This window comes from Sinohyriopsis cumingii, chromosome 7 (genome assembly GCF_028554795.1).
Source record: "Sinohyriopsis cumingii isolate HCF-2022 chromosome 7, ASM2855479v2, whole genome shotgun sequence".
Lineage (NCBI taxonomy): Eukaryota > Metazoa > Mollusca > Bivalvia > Unionida > Unionidae > Sinohyriopsis > Sinohyriopsis cumingii.
Window position 1 is genome coordinate 129,132,436 of NC_142967.1, and position 20,023 is coordinate 129,152,458.

Here is a 20,023-nt window from a genome sequence, read left to right on the forward strand (position 1 = left end):
ATAGATTTTCGTCATCGTCACTTTCTTCTTCTTTTGAACAACTCTCCTCTTTCCCCTCTTATTTCTTCTCGTTTTCCTTAGGATCCTTTGCAGCCAGTGTCCTTTCTCCTGATAATTACAGTAAATTATATGAATAAAAACGTATTTTTCATTTTGTATCTTTGTATATGCTACGACTGGGTTTGGGGACTTCTGAAATGGTTTGGGGTGTTTTTGAAGGTTTGGGTTTGCTTGGCAATTTCAGTAAATTATATAAATAAAAAATTATATAAATAAAAAAGTATTTTTTTATTTTGTCTCTTTTATATATGTAAGGAGAGGGTCTGGGGTGGTTTGGGGTGTTTCGATGGTTTGGGGTGGTTTGGGGTGTTTCGATGGACCGCTACAAGTGTTCGTCAATTGGAACGTAGCGAAGAGCGGACGTTTGAAAACACATGTATTTCTTTAATCGAACAGGGTTCCGAGAGTTGATTGGAGTGAATGGTATTTATAAACTTTTCATAATATCTACCACAACTCTGAAATTAATGAAGGACTTTGTTGTAGAATCGCGCACACTATAACTAAGAAAGTACCGCAATTTGGTGGTAACCAGGAAACTGTCCAAGTCACTGGACTGGGGCTCGTTACAAAAACAATTAAGAGTATAAGTTAGTGGATATAGGGCGTGGTGGTCGGACTGTCCAGCCCTCTGTCCATTGACGTACACAGAGGCTCGTATCGTTGCTTTCAATTTAACTGTCGATCATGCATACAAATTTATTATTTTATGCTTTTTAACGAGACCCTATGGTCTCGGCAGGCAAATTACCCCAATTTGTTAGGTTTCACTTTCAGTTTGGTGCAACGCAGAAAAGTGTACGATGGTTTAAGAATATTAAATTATATCAGGCGCACACTGAGCCGTAGATTATGGATTTCATGGATTGGAATAACAGCCTGAGATTTGGTGTCAGGTGTTGAAAAAAGTGTTTTGAAAGTTTCTTTCTTTCGGTTAATAGAAACACCGGGATACACTCAAAAATCGAAATGTTTTAAATACTATAATATTCAGAAATGTCTTAATGGGGCTTCCTTTGACTCTTCTTTGTTCTTTTCTTGAGTGTCAGCCATGTTGAGGAAAGAAGGTCACAATCTTAAACTATTTTTTTTGCTGTCAGTTAATGTTTTAGTTTCCTAGCATGATTTTAGTTGTTTATATATGTTATCTTTATGTAATTTGGTCATTTTGTTCCTTTCATTATCAATGGCAACCTGCTGATGAGAAATAGGGTACTGTGACCCTCATTTTATGCATGAATCGGTCAGTTGTCATCTACAGGTTAACCAATCCTTTTAAGTAACTTTTGAGTTTTGGTTGATGACTATAATGCTACATTATTCCCCCCCCCCCCAACAAAAAAAAAAGGAATTGAAATAAATGAAAAATGGTAAAAGTGCATGATACGATTTTATAGTTCTCTAAATGAAAAGTAAAAAAATATTTGTTGACAAATGTACACCAGAGCATTTCAAAAGCCCAATTATTATGATTGCAACATAACATGAATGCATTGGCCAACATATAAATGCTTTGTTTTCTTTCTAACACCTCTTGGTTAATTTAAGCTTTAAATTATTTTTTTTCAATCATAAATTGAACCTAGTAATCATAATCTAATTCATTTAAGCATGAAGTGGGCCTCCATTCAAACATAATTTTTGCATGTGAATGATGGAGGGCATTATCTGAATAAGTTAGAGACAGAGCATGTTTAAATTTTCACCTCAGGCCAGTTGCTCGAGAGGTGCTCTTTAAAAAGAAACAAAATCACTCAGCATTATCATATAAAACCAGAGTTCTATCAAGTTAATGTAAAAGTATGTGGATAGGACCAACTATTTCTTCAGAAAAATGAGGGCTTTTTAAGCAAAATCTCTTCTCTTGTCTGGATGCTTTAGGTAAATTTGAGAAGTAAAACCCAGTGTCATTGTTTGATATACACATAGTATGAGTATTTATGGCAATCACTATTTGTGCCTTTGCTGCTGTGGAAAGTATTAGAAGAGCCACTGTTTAAAATGACAGCAACATACGTTCTACACTGTAAAGAGGAAATAAATTTCTTAGCACTTGTCCAACATCCCAAGTGAATGCAGTTACCTTGCTATGGGTGGATTCATAATAAAATCACGTGATAAATATTGTAATTAACAATAATTTAGAACACCAGTTCTGACCTAGTAATTTTGCAGTTTGTAATGGCACAGACCTTTTGAGTGTTTACAACACCATATGATTTATCAAGGAATACAAGATAACTCGAGTATGTCACAGATATTTCTTAAGATGCACTATAGGTTTTTTCTCAACAGAACACCGTATATTCCACCTCCACCATGCAAGGTCATACTGCTTTTGTGGGTCTTTTCTCCAGAAGTAAAGAAGTTCAATAGTTTTCTCTGGAAGTCTTCTACTTTGGAAGTTTGTCCTTAATACAATCACACCTATCAGCTTCAACTTTCCTTTAGAGCAGACATGGGCAACATCTTCCAGGCTGGAAGAATGATTTTTAAAGCCACACATTATGATGTAGATTAATGGATAAAACCAGGTCACAGGCCAGATGTGGCCCACAGGCCATATTTTTCCTCATCCCTGCTAAATTTAGAGGATGAAACTCTGCAGTGCATACATGCTAAGTTTTCTGGGACCAAATCAGGAAAATAAGTTTCACAATCAAGGAGATTAACATAATGACCATTGTGGCATAAATTGAAGCATGAAATGCACATTGTACCATAGTAAATTAAGTACAACAAATAATAGTTACTCAGCTTTATTAATTTTCTTCTGTTATTTTCATAATCACACAAAAAATAATTTATGGACCTTCACAAGAATCACTGCCTGTACTTCAGAAACTTGTGACACATTGGTACCTACAACACTCAAACTTGTTTTTAATCTCAACATGTGTTGTCTTTCAGTCTGTAAAGAAGCTCTTTTTGCACTAATACACCAATCATTCGAAGGTCTGAGTTCAAAACAGTCACACTTTGCATTTATCTTACAAAATATTAATGAAGCCACAGATTTCCACATATATTTCATGCTGAAACGGTGCTCAGGGTCTGCATTAGTGTTTGGCAAGCTGAGTGATGCCAAAGAGAGATTCGGTATATTTGGAAATCTGCATTTCATCAAGGATGTGAAAAATCTGCTCATGCCTACTCAGAAGACATCCAAAGGTGGTTCTCCCAGAGTGAAACTGGGCAGGTCTGAGGTATAGGATAGCTGAAAGTCTCTGAGATTATTATCAAGTTGACAATGTTTGTCAGTTGCTGTACCCATTTTGTCACTCAGATGAAGCACAGCTTCTACTGAAATCTCAGATCTTCTCACAGGATTCAGGTAACCAAGGGCCTTCAGGGTCTGGTCATTAAATGGAAGTTTGGCTAGCATCTTTGCTGTAACTTCCTCTTAGAAGGACCTCACACTCCTGATGTAACTGTGCAGCTGGTTTGGAGAAATGTCATCAGGGTTGCTGTTGATGAAAATCTGGCTTCCATACCCACTGCTAAGAAAGAACTCTCATGCTGGTTTTCTGGTGAAATAAAGTTGACCTACATAATGATGGTTAATGCAGTGATAACACTCATCTTTACAAACATTCCCATGAATTTCTGTAGAATTATTTTCATCTTCACAGGGAGGTATCACACCATTGCTTCAGTAGCTTGGAACATGGTGTTAAAGTCATTTAGCGGTTCTTTGACATGTAGGAGAAAGTGGTACATCAGTTTCATCTCTGGTTTGTTAAGGTTCTCAGAGCATCTTTTCACTCTGCTTCCTTTCTTAGCATCATTGTGGCTCATGAAATAGGACTGAAGAGATGGACACTGTTTAAGGAAGCATGCCATGCATTTCTGGATAGACAGTCACCTTGTGCTTATACTCCTTGGTTTTGGTAAACTCCAGGATTCCTTATCCAACTCTGTGCTTGGAACTGTAATTAAAGTGATAAGCATTGACCAGAAGTTCCTCAGCTGGGACAGTCAATTTCTTCAAACCCTACAGCATGCAGGTATTGGCCAAATGGCAGATACACCCAAAGTTGATTACATTTGGTTGCTGTTCATGAACTCAGGAGAGGACATAACTTTTATTGCCTACCATCACATTGCATTGTCACTGCTAAACCCTACCAGTTCTTCTTTGGAATCTACATGTCTCTTAAGACTTCTTGAAGACAACTGACGAGGTTTTCACTAGTTCCAGTTTTGCAAATAGACATAGCCAGGAATTTGGTTGTCACTGCAGATGTCATTGTCAAACACCCTTACAAGAATTGCTACATGCTTTTTATCATCATTGTCATTAGACTCATCCATCATCACTGAGAAAGGGTTCTCCTTGCATAGTAATATTACTTGATTATCATATGTGGGACCAAGTGCATTGCTAACAGTGTTTGTGGCCTTAGTTCTTTTGCAGCAAAATTTTTGAGCAATTGTTGAGTCAAGAAATAACATTACAGATCTGACTAAAATGATCAGCAACCAAGAATGGCAAATTATGCTTTGCCACAAAGTTAGCAAACAGAACCTCTGCTTTAGTGACACTGTTTACTGATGTTGGTGTTACAAACATTTGTGTTACTTTAGTGCTTTAGTGACACTGTCTACTGACGTTGGTGCAAACATTTGCATCACTTTAGACACATTATGTGATGATTTCTCATTTGCAGTGTGCTGCATGCTTTTCAAGTGCCTTGCAAGATCATTTTTTTTCACCATTAGAAATGTTCAGATGTGTATTGCAGGTTGTGCAGTACACAAAGCTTTGTCTTTTCACTATGCTTCACCCATTTAAATTTGTCTGTCCAAATACTGTTGAACTTGCAAACATATTTCTTTTTTTTAATGGTTTATTTTCCTTCAAATCCGTTAGTATACATTTGAAACTGGTACCAATATTATAGCATTTCTAAAGAGTTCAAGAACTGTTTTATACTTGTCATGTTGCCTGCAATCTGTTATAACAACACATTGCTCAGTATTGAAATAGTGAGCAGTAAAGCAACTTAAGTGTGTGCTAATGCAGCAGTGCGTGTCATGAGAAACGATTGGTTGTTAGGTTGATAGCAATTTAATTGATGGATTATGATAGTTGTAAATGGTCTATTTAATGTTTTAACTGGCAATACCTATGCTTGGCATATGTTGTTTTAGCTTTAAATTTCTAGGAGGTTTTGTCAGCAAATCAGTAGATAAGAAGATGGGTTCAGATATCAAAAGACTGCTGGACAGTCTAGGTGCCTTTGCATGTATGGGAATATCTGAGCAAAAGCAGGTTTTTGTGTTGAGGTAGCCTGGCAGGAATATCAATAAGCCAGGCAACAAGTAAATTAAACAAAAAAGGCTGAGATCGCCAACATGGAATTATATGTATCATAAGTGCTTTGTCAACTCAGTATCTTATTCACAATGTTTCCTATTAAATGAAAAGGTGGAAAACTATGGTTAAAATTCATGCCAGGAAAATGAAAATTCATCAGACCTAAATCCTCCTGGTTCTGAATTCCATGAAAAATATGTATCAGTTTAATAATGTAACCTAAAGCAAATAAATCAGTGTCTGGTTGAAAAAAGTGAGTGCAAAGCCTATTAAAGTGTTCCTGTTGGACATCCATTGCATCAAGCCTGAATTATTTCTACAGTAGGAATCAAGTATTATCAACTTCTGGTAAGTTTATGGCTGAAATGTAAATATCTCTTTTGAGGCACCATTCCCAAATAGATTTTGAAAGATCATCCATTTTAGGAATTTACCACCAATTTTATTAATGTACGACAATGCATATGTATTGTCTGTTTGAACACCAACATGTATATTCATAACTAGATAACAAAACGATCTCAAGCAATGGAAGATGACAAGAAATTCTAAATAATTTATGTGATAATAGACCAACAGCCACCAACATACTGATTTGATTCTGTTAAAACAAGACCCAATTAAACTTGTCCCAATAAGATGATTGCATACAAAATGCAGTCCTTAATCTCAAGAGTAATGAACATTGGTGCTCTTACAAAAGCAGCAAGTTGAACTTTGCATAATGGCAGTTTTGACCAAAAGTTGTTTGTCTTGAAAAGTTGTCAGCAGACTGATCCCATTATTTGTCCCCTGACCTATGGGTTAACATTTGGGGGTTATTTTTTTGTGCATTTGCCCACAATGTTATCAGTGACACACTGGTGATGCTGTAGTATTAATCAGCTTTGCCAGGGATTTTAAAATGTTTTCTTTTACTTGGTGATCTTTAAGTTTAGGTAACTCCCATGCATCATTTATTGGGGCCCCGAGTGGCCGAGTGGTCTAAAGCGCTCACCGTTACGGATCACTGCCATCTCACCTTTATCTGCGTGAGTTCGAGTCTCAGCCTCGGCTAATGTTGGTACGTGAGAAAGCCTGCCAGTAGCTTATCGTGGGTCGGTGGTTCTTCCCGGGGTTTTCCAGGGTTCTTCCTCCACCAATTATACTGGCTGCCATGTATAGCCTATCTTATGCTGAAGGATGGCATTAAACCCTACAACAACAACAACAACAACAGCAGCATCATTTATTAAAATTGAATCAGTGTCCTGTATATAAGCAGCTGCATTTTTATCACACCAAATATCAAAGAGGGCTTTATTCACATTACCTGCCATTGATATGTTTGAATCAGCTCCATGTGCAGTGTGGGATTATTGTAGGGAGTTCTCAAAGACAGCAATTAACATGTTTCATTTCCTATCCCAAATTTCATTGCCTGAATGTCATCATGGCTAGGGTTAATACTCAATAGTTCATACAGAGATGTGACATTTTCTTGGGTTAATTTATTGAAGTCAACTAAATTCTGCCCTGTTGACCTTTTCAGTCTCTGTCCCCATCTTGCAAGTGATTTGGCCATCTGCAATATAATTCTTTGTTGAATTATCTCCTGTAAGGTGTGATTTTTGCTGGTTTGACAACAGATTTTGTCTTAGATTAGTGCTTTGCTCTTTTGGCATTGGATTTTCCCTTTCCCAACTTTGGGACCTTTCTTTCCTCTCTTCATCAAGGATTCTTCTGCAACATTGCTCCAATGCCACAAATTTCAAAGTTTGAAGCCTCTGACATCTCTGAGTCAAATAGGGTGAGCGATAGGACATCGTTCATATCAGCAGCCATAAATGTATGTTACATTGTAAAATTTGGGCAATTTGATCTAAACAGCATTTTGAGGTTGGCTGCTTGTAGGAGCAGATATTAATTTAAATTTCAAACACACTTTATAAAATAGTCGCATGGTTGTTCCCATGTTAGTGTATATATACTTGCAACCTCTTTTCTAGTGCCACTGGAAAGATCACTCAAGGAGGATGAACAGCTGGTTTTATATGACTGTGTCACACGATTTTGTTACTTTATAAAGACTGTCTCTTAAGCCAAAGGTTTAAAAACAATAATGTGGATACACATATCCTCATTTTAGACAGAATCAAATGTACATGTATGTCTAGTCAGACCTCAGTTATGAACTTGTGTTTATAAAATTATACACACACTGTAAATTGTTTATACACTTATGAAATTCATATCTGTTATATATATATATATATATATATATATATATATATATATATATATATATATATATATATATATATATATATATGTATGTATGTATTACATTCAGTGTAAAAGTAACATTATGCAATTAAACAAATATTATTTTGCAGTGGATAAATTTCATGAAGTTCTAACTCACCACAATAATCACCCTTATAATGCTGAAGAATATTTTCCCATGTACTTGTATATGCTAGCAAAATTAGCTTTCATTGGCTGTATTGTGAGTTTCTTTTTGGGAATGTGTTCTGTCTCTCCCAGTTTGGTCTTGCTGAATAAAACATGCACAGTGTCTGCTTGTTTAGATTGATTTCATCCTCAGAGATAAAGGAGTCACCAGATTTTCTTGAAACAAAAGTATTTTCTTAAGATATACCACAATATATTATAAAATATCAATCATTGAAAATATTGGCAAATGCCTACTGGTGGCAACTTGGTATGAAATCAAGGAGTCTTGTTCAGTCAATATTAAGTGAAATTTGTATTTTAATTTTATCTGTATTCTTAATTCTGTCAGTATTGTTTTAATTTTGGGTAATAATGTAATGTTCAGAAACAGTGTAACTGCCATTTGCTATGTTTATTAGTAAACATGACTTGGACATTGCTTTGTTGTTGACAAAGAGGCAACATTAAATTTGCTATCTTGTGGAAGTGACTTGGGCATTTTCTAATTCTGGCTCTTAAGCTTTTGCTAATTAGTGTTTTTGTTAATTCTGATGCTTAATAACTTTGTAGCTGTCAGGCATGCAAGAAGGTTAATGCAGAGACAACATGTAATGCTGTCACCATTTTCTTTTTTCAGATCACTTTAGACATGAAAATGATGCTTCTATTCATCATGATAAATATTTCATTTCTGTCAAGACAAGTTGGTAAGTGCATGAAAATACTGTACAGATGTTGTTTTTCTTCTATTTCTCCTATTTATAGACAGTTTGAGCTTTGATCTGGTTAGGAAATTGTAAAATCAGATTCAGTGACAGTTTTATGTACTTGTGTCCAGTCAGCGTCCATCAATGCTTATTACAAGTGTAAATGATTTGCCATCATTCTGAGAATTGTTGAGCATGCGTTGGTCAAACTTTTTCTAGTTATTTCTGATTTTATATTCAATGAGTACACCAAAATACATACATGTTTATTTTGGCATAACACTTCAAGAACCTGGTGATATTGTTAAATTTCAGAAGCTATGCCATGATTATATTATATTAAAATTCATATGCAAACTTTCCCCAAAATGATAATAAACGTTTTACACACTATTTCTGATACTTAAATTTTTTTTCTTTCTTCCCGGTTTGAGAAAAATACAGATACATGTATTTAAAATTTCAGTAACCACGCCACAATCATATTAAATTCGAATTCATATGCAATCTCTTCTCCATAATGATAATACATTTTTTATACACTATTTCATGTTCTTTAAAGAAAATAATATTTTTTCATGTGCGAATGAATGTACAAAATTTCAGGAGCCATGCCACAACCACGTTATATCTGAATTTGCATTATAGCGGTGTGCGTTATAGCGGGGTTGCACTGTATGTGCTTTTTTCCAAGTCTGCAGAAATAACAAGTTTGAGATGGTGTGAGATATGTCAGGCCAAACTCTGACTTGGAAGAAAACATGAATTCAGTTCTGTAGCAACAAGTACTACATTGGTAATGAAGAGAAAATAAAAAAATGATGGTGTCTGTAATATATCAAAGCCAGAATATTATACACTTATAATGTAGTAATTTATATCACTAGGCATTGTGCCAGCAACTTCCAAATACAGAATTTAGATCAGCAATATAAAAATAACTGAAATGTATTAGGGGCTGCATTTTAAGATGGAAGGATAGTGTTATGAGACTTTATCATAGATGATGTAGAAATATGAAAAGAATAGCATGATTTATTCAGAGATTACCCTTTGGCACCAAAGATGTGTAAAGATTTAATACCATTTCAACATAAATTAATAGAAAAAGAGTTAAGGTAGGTTTCAGATACACCAAACTGCTGTGTACACACCATAATAAGACAAGATGTTTAGTGCAATATAGACTTCTTAGACTTAATATGTAACAAGGCATGAAGTTAATCAAGGTTTATATTCTTTAATGAGAATCTATGGTTAATGCAATATAGTGACAAAAATAACGAGTGAAATACTAAAGCAGCTATCCAATTTATAAACTAAAGAATAATTCTGTATGTGGTAAACAAATAGAAAATGAACAGGAAAGGAGAATAATATGTATTATAAGTCATACAATAAAATTTAATAATTATAGGTTAATGCATTTGTATGGGAAAATATGAAGAATTTATTTTGATTAATACTGCACAACTTTTGGTTGTGCAGTATTTGATAAAATGAGTTCATATTTTCCCATACAAATGCAGTAACTTTTTATTGTACACTCATTTTCATATTCTACCTGAGGCTTAATTGTATTAAAAAGATAATATAGAAACATATAGAAAATATATAGAAACAAAATAATTGAATTAATGCTTTAATCCAAAATAAATACACAACTGTAGATTCATCAGTACACAATAACAGTATTAATGTGCACATAGCACCACCAAGCAGCGTGCATTCGACATTAGTTTTAAAGAAATTGTCATTTTGGTCTAATTAAAATTGAAATTTAGTCATATTGGGAATGAATGCGCATTGCAACAACTTTTCTATTTGGTCTGGAATGGATGGATTTTAGTATTTTTTGGCTGATTTTGCTCAGTTCTGCTGGTTATGGACTGGATTTATTAGCCATCTCAATTTCACATGAATGTACATGATAAAAGAATTCAGTAGCATTGAGGTGAACACACATGTTCTGATGGTGGGAAAAATTATACATGAGAATGTGGTACAAGGAAAAAGATTTTACTGGTAGTCAACAATTTATACTGTGAGAGATAATTTAAACAACATGTATTCATAGTAATGCAAGGACTAAACATAATTCAGTAAGAAAGCATGTTTAAACATCATGCAAAACAGATAAACATGTAAGGTACATATAGCATGAGATAAAATAGAAAATGCTTGCAAAGGGAAAAATGCTGTTAACACATGCAGCTTGAGACATTCCCATGAATGTCATGTAGGCAGGTAAACATAGGATAAAACATACTGACTAAAGGGAAGCTTGTTGAGGGATAACAACCTTCAAAAAGGATGTACAACTAGATATATCGAAAACAGGTAAAGTATAATGAAAAGCTGTGATAGACTGATAGCAATGTCTTATTAAAAATTGTAAATAGAGCAGAAAAAACTGGCTCCACACCATTTGTCAATGAAGTGAATTGGGATGAGTTGGGAAAAGTCAGCTCTTATTTTACATTTTAAATGAGAGAAAGAAGGATAACAAGGTATTAATAGCTACCACTTCTTAGTAAAAGGCACAGGTCCTCAAATTCAGGTTCCAGGAACAAGACCCCATTTGGACAAAGACTGAATTTAAGGAAAGTGTAGCAGAAACATTGTTGCTTTTTACAAACTTGCCAATAATCTTTAATACGATGGCTTCAGCATTCATATTCAAAGCATGATGTATAATAATTTGTTCCAGAGCATGCATGACCTTTATTTTCATAGCTTTAAACAAAGTTGATTGTTCCACTTTACCTATGCAGATTAGTCTAATGGGCTCTCCCACCACAGTCTTTAATAATAATAATAATAATAATAATAATAATACTTTATTTATAGAGGGTGACTCATTAGTCAAGGACTATTCTCCCTTGAGGCCCTCTTATGGAGAGTATAAGAAGGCATGTCATATGAAGATAGCAATAATTAGTGTTCATTTTAACATGTTTAGTATTAAAATACTAAATTCCATTATCTATTAGAAACACATACATGCTCATGATATCTTTTTTTAAATACTCTAATACATTCAGCAGATTGTACATGTAGTGGAAGCTTTTTACACAGAACTGTACCAGAGTATTGGAAACTCTTTTCTAAATTGCTCTGTTCTTGGTTCTGGTGGTAGAAGGTTTCCATGTGATATTGATCTCAACTGGTATTGTGTTGAAAAAGGCCTGAATAAATCCTGAAGATACTCTGGTGCAGTTCCATGTAGACATTTATATAAAAGAACTGCCTTGTGAAAATCTATCCTGTCATATATTGTGAACCATTAAAGTTCTGTAAATAATGCTTTTGAGGGATGATCAACAGATGCATCTAAAATTACACATGCTGTTCATTTCTGAAGTTTATAAATCCTGTCAAGCTCAGATTTAGCACAGTTTCCCCATACATTAAAACAATAATCCATTGTTGGAAGAATATATGACTTGTAGTATAGATTGCAAGTTTCCATAGGTAAATATTTCTTGATTCTGCTGAGAAGGGCAATTTTGGATGACAGTGTTTTACAAAGCTTATCAATATGGTCATTCCATAATAAAGTATTATCTACAGACACACCTACAAGCCTTTCATGTTTGATATTTTCTAATAGATGATTATTTATTGCAAGAGATAGGTTTTTACTGTTCCCTGACTTGTGTAGCTTTTGTGATGTCCCCCAAATCATACATTTTGTTTTACCTTCATTAATTACCATCCTATTTTGTTGTGCCCAGTTTTGGACTCTTAATAAGGTCTGAGTTTAATCTTATTTGGATAACTTCAGTATCAGAACTAGGTGTATACAAGGTTGCATCATTTGCTAACAAATCTGCATTTGTGGATTCATTATTTAATGGTAGATTGTTGATATAGATAAGGAAGAGGAGAAGGCCCAAAACTGAGCCTTGAGGGACCACTGAATGAATAGTAAAAGCTCTCTCGAGTTTGAGAGCTAATATTGCCAATGCTTACTTGTTGAGACTTTTGGTTTAGGTATGATCTAAACCAGTTGAAAGAAGGATTGTCGAACCTATAACAGTTCACATTTTGCAGCAGAATTTCATGATCAGCAAGACCAAAGGCTTTTTTGAAGTCAAGGAAAACAATCACAGTCATATGTCCATTATCCATTTCCTTCAAACAAAGATCAATTAATTTGGTAAGTTCTGTTTGGCACGAGTGATACTTTCTAAATCCTGATTGCACTTTATGAAATTATAAGAGAGTATGTTTCAAAAAATGTATAGGCTTGAATGACTACATGCTTTTCAAATAGTTTTGACAATACAATTAAATTAAAAAAGATTTAAGAATGTCTTCACCCTATAACTATTATGTCTCAGATGGTGGTTGCTTTATAATGTAGGACCATATCACTATGATAATTTGTTGCATAAACTTCCCCAAGGTTAGTTTTACATGGGTTCTAGTTACACGACTGTTGACTGTTTATACAGACTACATGTTAGCAACATATATAGTATATATGATAATCAAAATCTCTGTTTATAACATTGTTTTCTTTTTTTCTAAATTGACTGAAAAAGTGGGGATTTTTTTCTTCAAAACATGACCGTTTTGGTGGTTTGGGAGTAAACAATTTTGTGTGTGCGACATGCTATGTAATGGCAGGTATCTCATTATGATAAAAATAACCTTTTTTCCTAAAAACCTACATTCACATTCAATAAGATTTTATAAGTACTTGCATAATAATTATTTTTCACAATATATGACTGAAAATTTTTACATCTTTAAAAATTATAATTTTGTTTAGTAAATTCAGATTTTGGCACCATTTGTAAATTCAGATTTTGGCACCATTTGTAAATTCAGATTTTGGTACACATTGATGACTGCTTATATGATCCATTTTATTCACCCATATATCTAATTAATTAATATTAAAATAATTAAAAGTACTTATTCAGTTGTATTGATACTCAGAAGATTTCTAAATGATGTTTAAATTTCTGTGTTTCAGTTCACTTTTTATGTTCATTTGAAATTTTTAATATGATAACCATATTCTTTTGACATGTTTCACACTCACAAATATTTCTTTCCACATTCATAAAATATTTTACCAAGTATTTTAACAGTAATATGTATTATGTCTGATACCTGCACACTCTTTACAGCACTTTTATCTGTCTTTTATCTTCTCTAGTTCTTTGAAAAGCTTTATTTTTTTACATATTAAGCCTATTTTTTATTAATTTTTTATTTTGTTGCTGAAAATTATTAATTAATATCTATATATTAATTTTTTAAAACTTGTTTGACATTTTTAGTATTTTGATGAGTGCAGTATTTTTCTCAACAAATCCATTTTCCACATTCTCATCTCATTTATTAAAGTTACCCCAATTTATTTTATTATTTTGTTCAATTATTTGATTGCTGGCAAATTATTTCAGTACATGAATAATTACCTTTAAGGTAAGTCCATTTTATATGCAGTGAATCTAATTAACTATGCAATGGAGTCAATTATATAGTAATAAGTTATGTGTGGAATCCTAAACCATTAAATTATTAATTGTTTCATATTTTATTTAATACTACATGTTTGTAAGAAAATAATTTTTTTGTTCTTCTGAAAAATGGATAGAAATGTATTCATCTATCAGTCAAGATATACAATACAGCTTGATATATGGATTTTCAATTGCAATCCACCCATTATTTTCCAGAATGAGTGATAACAAATGTACAGTTGGATAGAGCGATGAGGGATAACAGTTCGTTACATAAGATTTGACAAATAGAGCTAAAATACCACTTATCCTAACTTTTGTTTGATTTTTTTAATGCTTTTATGTAACATGAATAACCCTCTTGCTGTTGGTTTGAGCACAGTAGACCTTTAGACCTAGATGTACCTGATAGGGAGTTTTATATCGTCTGCAAACTTGTACTGCATTTTTGACTAAGCCATGGGATTTTTCACACAATTTCTATGCATTCTCCTTATCAGTGCTTGTAAGAGCATTAATTAACTCAGAAACCATTAAATACATCTAGGTGCAGTTTGTTATGAATGCTTTCTAATAGATGAAGATTTGTCTTTTTGCAGTTTTGGTCTTATTTACTTCTTTTTTGACCAAGTTGCAGGCTTTGTCAGTTACTTAATGTCTTTTGTAACCAGCCTTGCTGACATTCCATTCAACAAATAACCCTGGTACAGTTAGGTGTGACTACTGTCAAATTTGGTTAATATTTATTAATCTTAATCATTGGTAATTAGGGCCCTGCTTGATAATAAATATACAGCTCTATTGTGATCATTTAACAGTTTGGTTTCTGTCAAACAACTTAATAAAATGAAACTGGAATTTTTAAAATTGAAATTGATAAGCTCTAATATTGAAGCAACTGTTGAGAATAGGAGTTTTTGTATTATATGTTATTACTTGAAATGTGACAAAAGCTTTCAGACATACAGGAAGTTTATACAAGATCATGTAAATATGTCATCAAAATATAGCTATTATTTATTATAAGAGAACATTCTTCAAATGATTTGTTTGAGGACTTGAAAAAAATTTAACCAAATTTTAAATAAAGCATTTCAGCCTATCAAATGTGGTACAGATGTACTGATCTGACATGTTACTAAACTAACATAATAAAACATTCAAGTAAGTCCTTCCTAAAACTGCTTTAAAGAATATGTGACCCAACTTTGACAGCAAATATCCAGCACTGAAGGCCTTTTAATATTGTACATATTTGGCCATCCAGCACCCAGGAGTGAGGGCCTTTTAATATTGTACAAATTAGGCCAATCCAGCACCCAGGAGTGAAGGCCTTTTAATATTGTACAAATTAGGCCTATCCAGCACCCAGGAGTGAAGGCCTTTTAATACTGTACAAATTAGGCCAATCCAGCACCCAGCAGTGAAGACCTTTTAATATTGTACAAATTAGGCCAATCCAGCACCCAGGAGTGAAGGCCTTTTAATATTGTACAAATTAGGCCAATCCAGCACCCAGCAGTGAAGACCTTTTAATATTGTACAAATTATGCCAATCCAGCAGCCAGGAGTGAAGGCCTTTTAATATTGTACAAATTAGGCCAATCCAGCACCCAGGAGTGAAGGCCTTTTAATATTGTACAAATTAGGCCTATCCAGCACCCAGGAGTGAAGGCCTTTTAATATTGTACAAATTAGGCCAATCCAGCACCCAGCAGTGAAGACCTTTTAATATTGTACAAATTAGGCCAATCCATCACCCAGGAGTGAAGGCCTTTTAATATTGTACAAATTAGGCCTATCCAGCACCCAGGAGTGAAGGCCTTTTAATATTGTACAAATTAGGCCAATCCAGCACCCAGGAGTGAAGGCCTTTTAATATTGTACAAATTAGGCCTATCCAGCACCCAGGAGTGAAGCCTTTTAATTTTGTACAAATTGGGCCAATTTAGCATCTAATAGCTATGTTTGATAAAAACAAAAACCTTTACATGACTTTTTGATGCAGAAAACCTGCTTAACAGAATTAGACAAAATTTTACTCAAAGCATTGTGGCATAAATAATAAATGCATTTGGTAGTACATGTATATAAGGGAAGGATATGACTGTGCAATATTAATGCATTACACAGAGTTCCACATATACCACATCATCTTGGTGTGTGTATGATGCATGCTATGATATTGTGATGTACTTGGTATGTATTACCACATGCATAGATACTTTCCAAACAGCCTGAGAAACTGGGAATCGTATGTGGATTGTAATATGAGGAATGTAAGGCAGATGTTTAATCCCAGCAAATTCCCAGGCAATCTTCAATGGGATCTTGATAAATATAATAACCTTCAACCGTCTTCAAAACCATTTCATAATTCTACTTTTCTGCCTCCTTGTACCATTTTAAGCTGTTTAAATGGATAGCAAATTAGAAGCTGAGTTTCATTTCATCTCTCCATGTGAAGAGCATCATGAAGAGTTGAAGACTCGAAAATAGATAATGTACAAGACCTTGGCCAAGAAAAAGATAAGGTGGAAGGCAAGCAGGTAAGGCTGTTATACAAGGTCAGTGAAGATATTTGAATGCCCAAACAATGTTAACAGCTGTAACCAATCTTGTGAGTTAACTTCTACCAGTTGACAGTCTAGATGCCATTCTAACTGAGCTGAAGTAGGATTATATAATGTGTAATGGAATCACGTGTCTCACAGGCTTGCTAGATATACCCTTGTCTACTAAGTGCTAGTTTGAATAATGCTAAGACACATACAGTTGTACCAGGATGTGGAAGATGCAATAGAATTATTTCTTAGTTTCATCTGTTCCATGTGTACCAGTTATTAGGCAGCAAGTTCCTTAGCATCCATTGCATATATTGTTCTAAACGGTTTTTTTAATTGTTCAGTGCTCTCAGATTTCACTTTAACACATTAACCCCTGGTGATGGGTTAACGTGGCAGGAGGTAGTAGCCTACTGCTGAGCTCTGTATGCGTCATGTTCATGCATGATACACTAAAGTGGGTGGCATTATAGAAAGGTAGACAGATGTAGCTCTACAATGATGCCAAATAATCTGGTATTTCTAGTTGCACTACAAAATACAGAGGGAGAAACCTCATTTTATGGACCGGATTTTGTGTCTGGATTTTAGACTTTTTGGTCTCAAATCAAAGGCAAACCAGTATGAACTGCAAACAGACAGATGAACCTTTGCAAAAAGTAGGATAAGATGGGCATTTATAATAAAGAGTGGTCTTGATACAAAAATAATGGGTCTGTTAAGCAAAAAAAAAAAAACGAACTCCAACTTTTACCCTTCTGCTCATGCGCGAGCCAAATAGCCAATGAAAAATGATGTTTCTAACACAACTAGGCAGTACGTTATTGGAAGATCACTTATAAGTTGGTGTTTTCAGATGTATTCAGAAATAGCTTTCAAAATGTGTTTCCTACTCGAATTTGAGGCGAAAACGACAAAAACCTCCAGGGGTTAATGTGTTAAGATGGCATTCTTTGTCTGTTATCACTTGGCCTCATACATCTCATGTTGACCAGTGAAAGCAACGCTTCTATTGCTTAGGAAATTGAATAATAAACACTGCATGAAGTAATAAATGTGTAGTTTATATTACTGCCTTCTGTTCTGGCAACTCTGAAAGAAATCTAAGAATTTAGCATCAATTAGGTTTAAAGTATCTGATTTCAGTTTAAATTACAATTTAAGGATCTAATAATTCTCACCTTCTGGAGCATTGCGTACTGTTTATGACCATTGCCCACAAAGATTATGAACCCCTAAATCGACAATGGAATGGCTTTTAGACTACAGAAGATCAATAAAATTAAGAATGAGTTGAGAAAGTGATTATACACTATATGTGTGAGGTAGAAGTATAAGGCAGTAATAAGGTATTTAAACATGATAAGATAGAGCTACCTTAGACAAACTAAATAGTATTGATGAAATCTTTAGCAAAGCAATTAATGATTACAGGGCTGAGACAGAGTCATGCCCCCCTCTCACAGGAAAGGAGCAGTACCCGTGCAGATCTCCAAATTCTGTAAGAGAAGAGTTGTGATTCAAGTCGATAAGATCCGATTAAAGGTCTTCATACAGATCAGACTTGCTTGCCAGGTTATTAATTGGTCAGTATTGGGTGACTGGACACTAGGCACACACCAGTGATAGTATGACAGGACAACTGCTTTGACTGCCCTTGATACATCAACCTCAGCAGGATGTTTAAGAACAAAAGAAATTGTTGTGTTCATACAATGAGTATCTTTTTTGTTTTCTTTCTATTTCAGTTGGTCCAATCTTAACAGCTACAAGTAGATCAGGGTATGTAGTACAGTTAACTTGTACAAGTGACGTACATGGGAGTTGCACCACGGGCTCTTGGCTGAGTAACAAGGGAATAACATTAGGTAGTTGCTTCCAAGGATGTAAGTCAAATATTGGTGTGGAGAACATGTTCCATTCAAATGAAACATCACTGATAGCTACAATTGTTAAATGGAATTGGACTGTGGACAGCAGTGTTTGGAAGTGTCAGTGTGGTACAGACACAGCAATTATTGAGGTCAAACCACCACGTAAGTATACAAACTCAGCATATTATACTGTGTTTCCCTGAGGCCATCATAATGAACAAACTACTGTAAATACAAGAAAGCAAACAAAATGAAAAAGATAAAATAAAAAATAAGAATGTTAAAAATAGTAAAGGGTGCTTAAGTACAATAAGTATAAAAGCAAAAAGAATATATGAAATGCATCAACAGAATAAACACTTTCTGAAAGGTCACAGATGTACTGAAGACACTAAAACAAAGGACAATATTCTTGTTCTTAATGAATTCACAGAATTTTAATAAAATTGTCCAGAAAGTTTTCTTGTAACCCAGATTTTTGTATACAACTATAATTATATTTGGCTTGTAGGTTTTAAGACACCAGCTTGTAATTAACCTCAGAACCACATGTTTCTCATTTATTAATAAGTTCACCCCATTGCTCTTCAGAACTTTACTATGCAAATGTCCTATAATGGTAGGAAAATATGAGCTTGTATCATATGTTGGAATTTTCTATTTAACAACATTTTATCTCAACTTGCCATAAGGTCAAGTGAGCTTATGGTAGGGTCATTTTTTTGTATTATCTTTTATCATGTTCCTGTCCTTCTCTCCACCCACAATCTCTTGTTACCACTCAACTGGTCAAATTAAGATCTGATTTTGATCAAGCAAGGAACATGTATTATTGTGCAAAATGTAAAATTAGGAGTCAGAAGCATTTATCAGTTCATTGGGAGAGGTTTTCATTACAGTACTGGGGGCCTAGTTTACAGTGGTCCCATTTTACAAGTGAGACCTTAGTATGTGTTTGTTTTAGTGTGCCTGATGTGTTTAGACTGAGAACAAGAAGAACCTTGGAAATTTTGCCATGATGAGAAGCAAAAGTACATAACATTAGAGTCATATCTAAATCCTTTAAATTTTTCACCCCATATAACATATTGCATCTGAGAGAGATCAGTTAAAAAGAAAACAGAAAATCCCAGTAAATAGTTCAGTGATATGTAAATGTATGCATGCATTCCTCTCATTACAGATTATTAGAAAAGATGTAGGAATGTTCTGATGAAATTGATAAAACTTAACTAAAAGAGAGATGGTCCCTGAGTCACAGTGTAATCAAAAGCGCTCTCTGTTACAGATCACTGCCGTCTCACCTCTCTCTGCATGGGTTCGAGTCTAATGCGGGTATGTGAGAAAACTTGCCGGTAGCTTCTCATGGGTTGGTGGTTTTTCTGTGGTTTTCCTGGGTTCTTCCTCCACCATTAATACTGGCTGCCATGTATAGCCTACTGTGTGCTGAAGGGTGGCGTTAAACCCTACAACAACAACAACTAAAAGAGAGACAGCTTGTTACACAATGCATGCAGAAAAAAATGAATATACCTGCAATACCATTACATTCGAAATCATGAATTTATATTTTTTAAAA

At 34.3% G+C, this 20,023-nt stretch overlaps 1 protein-coding gene across 7 annotated transcripts in view; it reads left to right on the plus strand.

The window, feature by feature from the left end:
- Positions 1-390: 390 nt before the first annotated feature.
- The window catches only part of LOC149796109 (uncharacterized), an 89,913-nt gene continuing 70,280 nt past the window's right edge, over positions 391-20,023 (plus strand). For 5 of the 7 annotated variants that reach the window (XM_089966027.1, XM_089966031.1, XM_089966032.1 and 2 more), the window contains exons 1-3: positions 391-483; positions 8,454-8,523; positions 18,319-18,606. In XM_089966027.1, the coding sequence (XP_089822153.1) occupies positions 481-483; positions 8,454-8,523; positions 18,319-18,606 (361 nt within the window). In that variant the 5' untranslated portion in view covers positions 391-480. Of the gene's footprint in view, positions 484-846; positions 957-8,453; positions 8,524-12,599; positions 13,969-18,318; positions 18,607-20,023 lie in introns of those variants that run through there. The other 2 variants (XM_089966028.1, XM_089966033.1) reach the window with 2 other exon arrangements.